This window comes from Elaeis guineensis, chromosome 10 (assembly GCF_000442705.2).
Source record: "Elaeis guineensis isolate ETL-2024a chromosome 10, EG11, whole genome shotgun sequence".
NCBI classification, from domain to species: domain Eukaryota; kingdom Viridiplantae; phylum Streptophyta; class Magnoliopsida; order Arecales; family Arecaceae; genus Elaeis; species Elaeis guineensis.
This window is the reverse complement of record NC_026002.2, coordinates 2248043-2260643: the sequence shown is the minus strand read 5'-3', so window position 1 is coordinate 2260643 and position 12601 is coordinate 2248043. Positions and strand designations below refer to the sequence as shown.

Genomic DNA, 12601 nt, shown 5'->3' with positions numbered 1-12601 from the left:
GAGCCTCCTGCTTCTTCTCTCACAGCGCCTCACGCCTCTCTCTCTCTCCTCTCGGTTCGTACGGCGGCGAGAAACCGAACCCCCCCTCTTCTGTTCGTTCTCAGGGCCTTTTAAAGGCTTAAACATAGGTTAAAACTTGATTAGAGAGTGATTAGGAGTCCTAAACAAAGCCAAAAACCCCCCTGTACCGTCGGATCAAGATCGGGAGCCCTCTGGGCCGTTGGATCGCACTCTGGTCCACGGAATAGTGCCGTGGACTGCGAGAAACGCATGGGAAATGCCCACGCGGTCCACAGACCGATCCGTGGACCACCCGGTCCACGGTGGACCGGGGCAAGGGGCCAGCAGGCCGCTGGGTCGCACGTCCCGCGCGGGCCTGGGTCACGTGTCCCGCGCGCCGCTGCCGCCCGCAGCCGGTCGCCGGCGGTCCTCCGCCACCTCGATTCTCGTGCCGACTTCAAAAGCTCGTATCTCCTCCATCCGAGCTCCGATTCAGGTGATCTTGGTCTCGTTGGACTCCGTTTTTCGTCGCGAACCTCGCTGTGGGCTCAATGTGGGCTGAATCTCGAGGCATCAAATCCTAACAATCTCCACCTCGACTCGATATTCGGCCTCCTCCAAACTCCGAGAGCTTCTGGATCTCCTCGCCCCCATGCCCTGGGGCAATCGCCTGCTGATCATGGATGGGCAAACATGGGAGTCGAGCCAGGCTGCTCGATCCCATCTCCATCGTATGCTGTGCTCCTCCTGACCTGAGACCTGCTCGGGGCATCATCCTGCGGCAATAGGAATCTTACCTTGCGACGTCGCCTCTCATCCTCCCGAGTCTCCTGTCTCGTGCCCGATCCGCCTCCTGGAGCTCCACCTCGCTCTGGGCTCCACCTGGCTCCCGATGCTCCACCTCGCACTGGGCTCCCTGCCAGGTAATAATGTCTTCTGCTCCCCTTCTTCCCCTCCAGCACAATCCTATCGCCGCGTAGCACCCTCAGGATTCCTCCACCAGCTACCGTCCTGTAGCCTCTCGAATCCAGTCTGCTAAGTGAGATAAGATTCTGCCTGAAATCGGGTATGTATCGGACCTCCCTCAATCTCCTCACTGCACCGTCATGTATCCTCCAGCTGACCGTCCCAATGCCTCTGATCGCACAGCTCGATCCATCCGGCAGATATACAGTGCTCTCACTGTTCTCCAGGGAGTCAAACTGCTCCTCTCTGCAACACACATGATAGGGACATGCAGAATCTAATATCCACTGCTGGGAAGAGTAGATACCTCGTCAGATATCTCAAAGACATCTCCATCTAAATCACTGCCAGCCGTCGCTACAGCAGCCACCGTCCGATTTTTCAATTGAGGGTAATCTCTGGCTAGATGCCCCAACTCCTCACACCGGTAACACCTGATTTTGCTCAAGTCCCTCCTGGACTTAGACCGCCCTCGTTGCGATCTCCTGTCGCTCCGTCTACCGCCTCCTGCTCCTCTAGAAGCCACCAAAGCTGAGCTATCGACACCTGAGCTCGAAGCTGGGTTCTCCCTCCTGAGAACCTTATTCTGGAGTATCGCCGCGGTGACCTCGTCCATCTTGATAGTGCTCTTCCTCATTAGAAGAGCAGTCACCAAGGACTCGTACGAAGAGGGAAGCGACGCCAGCAAAACCAGCGCCCTGGTCTTCTCCTCAACGTTCTCGCCAACGCTGAGAAGGTCGGTGAGGATCTTCTGGAAGTGGCTCAGATGTTCCTGCACGCTCTATCCCTCAGTCATCCGCAGTTGGTAAAACTGCCTCCAGAGGAAAAGAGTGTTGGTGAGAGGCTTCGCCATGTACAACTCCTCGAGCTTCAACCACAGCAACGTCGGGGAAGTCTCGCTCAGCACATGGATCACCACCTCATCTGCCAGGTACATGCGGATGGAACTCACCGCCTGCATCTGTAGCCGTTTCCAATCCCGCACCTCCATGGTGGTCGGCTTCTCATCGCACAAGAGAGCATCGATCAACCCCTGTTGGATGAGCACGTCTTTCACCCTTGCCTGCCACAAGGAGAAATTGCTCTTACCATCGAACTTGTTGATCTCCATCTTGATTGTTCCTGTTTTCTCCATCTTCAGTCTTGCTCACCACCACTGCAATCTGCGTCCTTGTACCGCCTTGCTCTGATACCACTTGTTGGGTGGATGTCTGGCCAAGACACCACCTCCCAAGATCTTTCCAGTACCACGCGATGCAGCAGGAAGAAAGAAGAAACAAAACAAAAGGAAAAACAATCAAAATACGTGGATCAGCCACAAAAGGGCTCGCCTCCACGGGGCATGCAAACTTCACTATGAAAAGAAAATTTTACAAGAGGAGACCTCACCCTCAACCCTTGTACACCCAATTCTCTCTCACATGAAGTTCCCCTCACAAAAGCTCTCTCCCTCTTGGAGACCCCCTGAACCCCTGAAGAGCCTGACGACCGCTGTCCAGGAGCCTCCTGCTCCTTCTCTCACAGCGCCTCACGCCTCTCTCTCTCTCCTCTCGGTTCGTACGGCGGTGAGAAACCGAACCCCCCCTCTTCTGTTCGTTCTCAGGGCTTTTTAAAGGCTTAAACATAGGTTAAAACTTGATTAGAGAGTGATTAGGAGTCCTAAACAAAGCCAAAAACCCCCCTGAACTGTCGGATCAAGATCGGGAGCCCTCTGGGCCGTTGGATCGCGCTTTGATCCATGGAATAGTGTCGTGAACCGCGAGAAATGCATGGGAAACGCCCACGCGGTCCACAGACCGCTCCGTGGACCACCCGGTCCACGGTGGACCGGGGCAAGGGGCCAGCAGGCCGCTGGGTCGCGCGTCCCGCGCGGGCCAGGGACGCACGTCCCGCGCGCCGCTGCCTGCGGCCGCGCCGCTGCCGCCCGCCGCCGGTCGCCGGCGGTCCTCCGCCGCCTCGATTCTCATGCCGACTTCAAAAGCTCGTATCTCCTCCATCCGAGCTCCGATTCAGGTGATCTTGGTCTCGTTGGACTCCGTTTTTCGCCGCGAACCTCGCTGTGGGCTCAATGTGGGCTGAATCTCGAGGCATCAAATCCTAACAGCCACAAATAGATAAACCATAAATCTTAAACCCTTAGTTTTTATATAAAACAACATGCTGTACAGAGTAGATCGATCGTGCTGGTCTAAGATTCAAAATAAATATCAAAAAAAAAATCTACAAAGAATTGCGAGAAAAAAAATAATTATGGAAGACCAAAAAATCGAAAGAAAAAAATAATTCATTCAAAGAAGAATATAGACTAAAACATCACAAAGACGTCTCACAAGAGAATCTTTACTCACATAAATAATCTCTCCTCTCTTTTTCTTTCCATAATTTTTCATATCTTTCTTTACATATAAAGAAGATATCAGATGTTCTTTTAAATAGAGCACCATATGGATAGGAGTTTGATTTTTATCTTGACTTACAAACTAAAGACCGATTAGAACATAAATTCTAACAATCTTTAAAAATAAATAACTAAATAAAGTAATATTAAGAAAAAAATTTTAAGTCATTAAATTCAATGATCAATTAAAAATAAAATCATAATTGAAATGAGACTTGATAATGAATCTCGATAAACTCCACTACCCATTAGAATCGAGTGGAGAAGATGACTCCTTGCAAGATTCTTCTTCCTCCCATCTCATGTGCAAAGCATGCGTGAGAACCCACCTTGGGCTGGTGCACCCATTATGATGCTATGTTGGTCAAATGGACCAAGCCCTCGTAGAAAGGAGCATACCACTACATTCTAAGCAGGATGTTTTGCTCTGCAGTGGGTTGTACGTCTTTAGACAGATGACAAGTTCGATAAGGCCCAATTTCAACAGAAATGCTTGGCTCATGAGCATACAACAAATAGTACTTCTTGGTAAGTGGGAAGTAAATTTTTTTTTTAATTTTATTTTTAAATTATGCACACACATCCCCTTAGGTTCAGGTTGTATCTTTTGTAGGAAGGAATGATTGATCTTCTTTTGCGGCTTTAGCCATTGGATCATATTTTCATGACTTTCAAAGCACAACACCGGCTTTGCAATTTATGCCGTGGATAAAAAAAATATTTCATCATACTTTGAAATATGTGCAAAACACGATCTAATGACAAAGGTTGCAACAAAAGGTCAATCATTCTTTCGCATGAAAAATACAACTCGTAACCTTATACACCTAATTACAATCTTAATGTTGTTCTTATAAATTCATTCCAAAAAAAAAAAAAGAGAAAGAAAAAAAAAAGAAAGATTCTTTATAATACCTTTCAACACTATTTATAAATATCAGTTGGTATCTCCCGATATAATGCATTATAATACCTTTTAATGTGCCAACATACATATTGGCTGGTATCTCTCAACATAATGCATGCATTGATAAAATTCTGATTTGTGTATGAAAAATATATGACAATGGCTGAGAGACAAAAAGAAATAATTAGGAGGGTGAATATTTTTAAAACACTTAGTTTCATAGTATTTATAGATTCTATTTTGGACGGACATATTTGTTTTATCTTTCTTTATAGATTATGTGATGTGTCTCAATATTTTACTAAAATGTTTTATATATAATAATTATCTTATAAATAGAATATTTCTCATGTAAATGTGTTTAAGATTTCTTTGTAATCCGCGTGTCTTTCTAAATAATCCTATAATATATGTAATATTATGGTGAAGAAATATGAATCTAGGCTATATATCAATCAACTTAACAAAACCTTGATGAATGCACTGCATGTAAGGTTATGACCGACCTACTAACTTGACTTGTATTTGACCCATCATAAGCAGGTTTGGATTTAGGCTAAATAGATTCGGATTATAAACAAGTTGGTCCGTTTAATTTGTTTAATATTTGAGTTGGAATTAGATTTCAAATATCTAACCCATTTAATTCATTTAATATTCAGATTGGATTGAGTTAGATAATCTATTTAATCTATTTAAGATCTATTTAACTCATTTAAAACTTATTTAACCTGTTTCTGACTCATCTAATCTAATCTATTTAACAAGTTTTATCCATTTAACCTACTAAAAATTCACTTAATTTGTTTAACCCTTTTAACTAAATTTGATCCATTTTATAAATTGATTAAGTAGATCAAATCGAATTATCTATTTAATAAATAGATCAGATTCAAATTTAAATTTTTAATCTATCTAATAAATAGTTCGAATTTGGACTGGCCATTTTTTGATCCGACCAGCATCCGACCCAATCCAATTCGATTGCTACCCATAATTGCATATGAATGGAATCATGAATATGTGCAATCTATCCATCTTTATTGTTTTTTATGTCATTTTATGGTCCAAGTTTGGTAAGAGAGAGTCCATTAAGATGACCAAGTGAGTTGAATTTGAAATATTTATTAGAAAAAGAAAAGTTAGCCTAAGCCAAGAATCTCGTTTCTTGTGCAAAATATTGATTCTTTTTTAACTTGCCAGGCTACAATATCATTTCATCATAACACTTAAAATTAGATTTGGCTATAGTCTATCTATATTAGATTTTATTACTGCTATTATTATTATTATTATTTATTATTCTTCAAAATTGGATCATATAAAAAAAAAAGAGAAAGAGAGTTGATTGAGAGGCAGAATTACGGATGACCCTTTTGGGAGTTGTGAGGAAACTAGTTTTGCTGGCTTTTCCTCTCTTTTTTTTCCTTCTCTTTCCTATCCGACCGTCTTGAATTCCAATGCTTTTCCTTCATTCAATCACGCAAGGTCACTTGAGCTGGTGGGTTGAATGATAAACGAATCCTCACGAGTTGTCTTTAACTATATCACGAAGTTTCTTCAATTTTGTTTTCCATAGTTCTATATTCTGTTCTAAAAGGATCCCACGAAATCTAGAAACAAAAATCAACTTACAGAATCTATAACACTTAACTGATAAATTACATAGATCCATACTTGCTGCAACTTTCAGACAACTTTATGAATAAATTTGGTAGCATTGTACATGAGCGAGTTCCGACTTGCTACTAGGAGAAATTATATCTTATACTATGTGCACTATGTGGTTCCTGCAGATAATCACAAATGCTCGTTCATGCATGGTGCACTAAGATGAATGGTTGGTGAATGGGGCTCATAAGAACAAGCTACAGTGATTGGCCATGTGCACGACCATATGATGCAAATATGCAATATAGGGTATTATCATCCAGCTATTAGGCTTAAGAGAGTGAGCAGTTTGTTAAAAATAAATAAAATACCAATAATGATATTGATAATTAAAGCCTCCAAAGATTCTTAGCCCAAAATTTTTGGAGGGTATAGAATTTGTTTTGCCTACCTCAAGAAGAGTAATTCTTTGTACATCGTACTCGGTGCAGAAAAAATATACCATCTTACTTGATTGGACCATGTAACTATCATTTTCTAATACGCATTTAATGCCTGCGGTTCCACTTTTTAGTTTGAAATTTTGAATGATGAAATATCTCATCTCTTCTGAAAAAATTATGACATCTTGTGGCCATATTATGATATCCTACGGTCAAATTATGATTTTTTACATATAAGATATCATAAAGAATAGAGGGACATTTTTATCATTTAAAAATTTTATAAATTTTCAATGATAAAAATGTCCTTCCCTCTTTATAACTTCTGAAAGAAAAATTATAACATCCTGTGTGCAGGAAGCCATAATTTAATTCGTACGATGTCATAATTTTTTCAGAAGAGAAGGAATATTTTCGTCATTTAAAATTTTAAACGAAATGACAGAACTGCAGGCATTAAATGCATGTTAGAAAGCGGTGGCTATATATTTTAATGTGATTGGACGATGCATTTTATGTCAATTTTAATGCACCGTATGTAGTGCACAAAGACTCCCCATTTTATGTCAATTTTTTTGAGTCCGGATCCGCACTTACTGGGCCTAGAATATTGTTCATGAAAACTTCAACAAGCCCACTTTGGTATAGTTTTTGCTTGGGTTTGTAGTCCAATGAGGCCAACATAGTAACCCCACCCACTGCCACCCACCTATGTAAAATGTTACCATTGTTGAAAGATTCTTGGTTGTTGTTAAGTGCTTTGCTTGACAATATAATCCTATCATAGAATGCAATCTACAACCATACGATTGTAAGTTTAAAAAAAAAAAAAGTTTGTACACCCCAAAAGTTTGAACGAAACCACGTCTTGAGTCAATCTAGGCTATGTTGAACCCTTTTCCTAAAATTCTCCCCACGTATCTACCTTTTGCATCAACGTTTTCATATGCAACAAGGAAAGGCTAGGAGAACGTACTTGTTTGCATAGGCAATTTGGCAATGATGCATACGCATTAGACCATTGGATCGATCTAGTGCCCTCCAGATGGTTAGGGTTATAATAGGATATTTACCTTGCACATGATTATGAATGATTGATGAGCCATTCGATCGTATGTACATGGGATGGAATGGCAATCATTCAATTAAATGGATTTAAAAAACTAATGATAACTCTTAAATAAAAATAATCATTTATGTAATGATTTAGCAAGTGTGGTTCAAACTTTCCTGCTATATTCAAATAAAAGCATGAAAGGTTTATTTTTCGTTTCATCAGTATTAGAAAATTTTCTTGTTTTAAAGAAAAATTATTGACCTTTCTGCTATTAAATGCTATAGGCTTTTATCCTCGGAATTACTAGGGCCTTTGGTGGGAGGACTCAGTTTCCATTTAGTAGAGACGATCTATATATAAACCTAAGAGAGAGAGATGGGGTGAGGAGGGGCTTGGGGATAAATCTTTATGGGTGTCCATATAATAAGCCATAAAGGACATCCTTTGTAAATTTTATTTTAATATTATCATGGGGACCAAGATAAATATGTGTTAGTCTCGCATCGACCATAAATTAGGTAGCTATTTGGTACTTATATAGACTCAAATAACCTAAATAACACTTTCGGATTAGCTTTTTGGAATTAGAACTTGAATCATTACAATTATTGCGATGGTAAATGCCTTGGGATACTTAGTATGTATTCCTGAAAAGTTTATAAAGTCCTAAATATATTCTTAAACAACCAACCAGCCTACACCACCGCTCGCAGGATCCTTATACCGAAAAATTAATTGGCCATTAATTGCAACTATAGTAAATAGTCGAAAAAATTAGGCAGATTAAGGCTTAGTTGATCTGTGGTCGCTTCGGTCACACAATTCTATAGAGTATTTGGTCCTAGGATTCTAGCATTTAATTCTTTCTTGGCGGTAAATGATCTTCGAACCATTAATAGATGCAACTCCAATTCTATCTAAGGACTAAAGGTTTCAGTTTGTTCTCCCATAGACTCAAGTGACCAAGCATGGAGGTTCAGTCAATTTCTAGATGTCAAGGAACCTATAGAGTAAAGGTTTAATTTGCTTGCTCATGGAGATCGAGGATTCTTGTGGTGGAGGGTCAACTTTCTTGCAAGGAACTCTCAAAGTTAGCTACTTCATTATGGATGTTATTTTACTCTCAAATGACTCAAGTCTTGCCTATAAGTAAAGAAGTCGATTTACTCCTTTTATTATGTGAGGTTTGAGTGATAGAATCGATCATGATTGAAGCAACAAAGATGACTAATTCCTATCACAAATAATTTTTCTACTCTCATGACGTGCCCATGAATATCCCTGTAAAATCAATTTCATTAGCTTGTTTCACTTGCTTGTTAGTTATTATTCTTCTTATTGCTTTCCTTCTTCATGTAATCCTCGTTCTACTAGAAATTATGAAAGTCCCCTTATTAAGGCAATGATCAAACCCCGGAAATCCTTGATTTGCCTTTTAGGCAATATGTCGAGCACCTTGCTCACGGTTACAGTGGAGACAGAAGGTTAGCATGGATATTGGAGAGAGGCATTGGAAATATCAATGAAAAATAGTCATTGAAGGTTGTGCGTCAGAACATTAATGGGGCTTGGGCGCCTGCCTTAACGGCGAAGGAGGCTTGGGACCAGGCCTCTCTTTGCTCGCTTTGCTCTCGCTCACGACTGGGCGCCAGGGGAGTTGGAGGGTCGTTAGTTAAGAGGCCGGTTCAAATTGAGGGCTAGAGACAAAAACCTCAGAAAGATTTAATATTTTGTTCTAATCCGCTTAACCTGGGAGATTTGTGAGTAATCACTTTCAAAATTTTAAGGATCAGATTTCTTTGTTTTGACCATTTCTCAATTTGTGCATGTTATCCTTGTGTGTAGGGGCCATGCTAATCTTCTCTGTATTGTTCCAATTTTATCGGATATATCTCCAAAGGAACAAGGATCAGATATTAATATAGAAAATCAGGGAATATGCAAATATAATGTTCTTAACATTCTTATACTATTTCGAGCAGGACTTGCTTATCCAATGCATGATTGAATTGATCCAAGACCCAAGCCCAATCAAAGAGAATTGGCCCACCATGCATATAATGGGGGTTGATGTCTCTGTTCTGAACTAGCCCTTGAAGATTGAACAAACCAGCACCTAGGACTGACTTTGGAGAACCGGCACACCATGTGGATAGTCTTGCCTGGTCTCCTATCCTCTTCTGCATCTTCTTATCATTATTCTTTGAAAACTCTTCTTTTTCGCTTTAAGTTGTAAAAAAGATACTAATCTACACTTTTGAGAAGAATAGCAATCTAGATGAGATTTGAACTAATTAGGTCTCTTATCAATGAAACCCATCAGCAGTTCTGTACCATGCCAGTTTGTCAAGCTCTAATTAAGATGCCAGTTTATTGTTCTCTCTCCGGAGTGGTGGAAGAAATTGAAGTCCCATAAAGTTGAGAAGGCACATCAAATGTGACAAGAGATATATTTCTTATATGAAAACATTAATACATGGATCCAACACACTCTACAGATCGAAGATCATGTAGAGCAGCTACCCATTCATATAGACCAGCTCATCACTTTATAAGGGAACAAGGTTGTCTACAAACCTTCACCTTTATTTTCTTATATCCAAAAAAAAAGCCATCACCATCCAAGCCAGCCATGCTACGTAGCACTATGGCCCCTTTCATAGATCACATCTCTCTATAAATCTAAAGCTCACTCATCTATGTTGCCGTAACTGAAATCTTCATCCCTGCTTGGCAGTGCCCCACAAAGTTGCAAATGAAGTAGTTCCTTCCCCTTCTCAGTCTGATACGATCATTTCCAGACTTGAAGACCTTGGATCCCCTCGGGGTGGTGCAGCGATTATAACCAACGGCATTCACGGCAACCACGTTGTGCGCCGCAGGATTATACTTGAAAACTAGAAGGAGAACCCATCAAAACTAAGCCAACCATTAGACTCTCTTAAGGGGAAAAAAAAAATGGAATCCAAAGGAAAGAGACAGCATGCATGCATGCACTTACCAAGCACATCTCCGGCCCTGAAACGCTTGCCGTTGGGCCAGCTGACAGTGTTGAAGGTCCACCCGCCGCCACCGCCGACGGTGTAAAGGGCAGACTCGGCGAGCTCGCAGTGGATAAGGAGGCAAAGAAGTGCCACCCCGAGAGCCACTGAATGGCCTGCACTGCCCCTTCCCTGAGCCATTAATCTTTGGTGGAACTCACTGGTAGCTATGAGGTGTTGGGCAGTGGCCAGGCTTGTGTTGTGATCAAGAGAAGATGGCTTCCTGTTATAGGCAATCCAGGGGGGGGGGGGGGGAGGGGAGAGTGGGGTGAACTTTAGGATGGTAGTGGGACGGGGGAGATTCCAACGTCTCGTGTTTTTAAACTGCCAGGTCAAGCGGTAGCATGGTTACAAAAGTATACAGCCACCCACCTAGGGCCATTATTTTGGACCAGGGAGTACTCTCTTTCTTCTGTGTTTCTTTAATTAAAGAGATGCTTCATTGCTTTTACGATGGAGCAAGTGTTGCAATTAACGGGAACGGGGGAGAGATTTCCGCAAGAGTTCACAAGGCCAAGTACAATTGCTTTCAAAAGAGCACCGGAGAAAGTGGCATGCATGTACTCTATATTAACAAGGCTAAGCCTTTTCATGCCAATCTTAAAGTCCGTCATGTACTTCAGGTCTCCTAGTGTTGGAATATAGTTTTATGGTGCACCACAGTTTTCTGGTCCTCCTGGAAGAGAGGTTTCTTATTTAATAAGTTTATATCCTTGGCAGCGGATGATTTTCACCTCATAGGGCTGTATAGTCTTGGATGGTCACCATGCATCCAATCATAAGAACAGATGATTATTAAACAGGATGGGCGTTGCATCCCATACACGGTGTATCATGTATGCAATATATCATGCTTTGTTTGATAGCAGTCCGTCTTGATGATCAGATGATATACATAATGGTCATCCAATACGGTGAAGTTCTATCCCAATCACTTGGAGAAGTTTAAAAGAGCCTGAGTTTTAAATTTCCTGACTTTAAATCTGGAAATGTCCAAATGGTAAGATCCTAGCTAGTGGTCTTGGATATTCTAGCATGGCTAAAAGAGCCGCTGATTTATGACAATTTATACAATAAGATAATCAATTCTGGTCATTAGGTTGGCCAAAAATGCACCTCTCCCAAAGAAGTGAAAGGAAAAGAAAGGGATCTATTCACATGGCTGGCACAGGGCACTACGACTACAGTCCAAAGAGACCTTTGGAGCTTGCTGAAGATATTGAACTCAAGTGAACTTTGAGATGGCAACTATTTTGGTGGATCTTCAGGGCCAAGTTTGAAATGGAGACTCAGATACCTACCTCCACCACCACCAAGCAGTAAGTGCGTGATCGAGCGTGGCATTCGTCGGGCAAGCATGCTTTTCGCTTCCATCATTCTTTGTCGGCAGGTGAGCCTCTTGAGCAAAGTTCTTAATAAAAAAATGGTGAGTCTCAGCCAACGTCACAGCCACGTTATGAGCCTTCAAGCCTCCGCCCGGAGACAATTGCACCGTCGGCGGAGTACAAGGTTCGCACCGGTCTTTTCGGATTGGTTCTAACAAAAATTTTCAGTCGATATGCTATATTAAAGAATATCAAATTGTTGCGGCCAATCGCCCCGTCGCTCGATCACCGGAAAGCGTGCACCTGCAAAAGGAAGTCCGCACTGACCGGAGGCGGCTCCGGCGGGGACCCTCCGACGGTCAAGTCAGAGAGGTGACTGGGCAACAGTGAAATGCAGACAGAGAGCTCTGAGAAAGAGAGAGGGAGAGAGAGAGGAGCGAGCCTGCGTATGTGGGAGAGACGAGCGGATCGACCTCTTGCACTGTTGCCTTCCCCGGTATATATAGTGGAGCACGGTATGGCGCCATCATTAATGGCGCAGACAAGTGAGGAACTGTCAACTCACTGTAGACTGTCAGAGCCGCCGTGAAAATGTCATGTCGCCGTGTAGCCGTCTAATCGCCAGGGTTGACCCGGCCCCGGGCGGGACAATGCCCCTAGGTAATTGTGCCGCATGTCCGTGTCAGGGCTGACAACGTCTGGCGACCGTACGGTGGTTGGTGGAGTCGGCCGACCCCAGGTCGGTGGCCAGCAGAGTGGCGTCGGACTCCTCCGTCGGTCGGCGAGCTTCATGTGGGTCGGCTACCAGACCTCTGGGTTTAGTCGGTCGGGAACGGACCGTGGAATGGCCGTA

The 12601-nt window shown here is 42.4% G+C and overlaps 1 protein-coding gene and 1 non-coding gene across 2 annotated transcripts; both read right to left on the bottom strand.

Moving 5' to 3' along the window:
- Positions 1-9179: 9179 nt before the first annotated feature.
- LOC114914581 (U6 spliceosomal RNA) lies at positions 9180-9286 on the bottom strand. The gene has a single exon (XR_003802065.1). It is a non-coding gene; the product is annotated as a U6 spliceosomal RNA (small nuclear RNA).
- A 510-nt stretch (positions 9287-9796) lies between these two features.
- On the bottom strand, positions 9797-10640 carry LOC105053223 (basic blue protein). The gene is made up of 2 exons (XM_010934315.4): positions 10384-10640; positions 9797-10279 (listed from the first exon to the last, which is right to left on the bottom strand). The coding sequence occupies exons 1-2, from the start codon at positions 10562-10564 to the stop codon at positions 10080-10082; spliced, it is 381 nt and encodes a 126-aa protein (XP_010932617.3). The 5' UTR covers positions 10565-10640; the 3' UTR covers positions 9797-10079.
- Positions 10641-12601: the final 1961 nt, after the last annotated feature.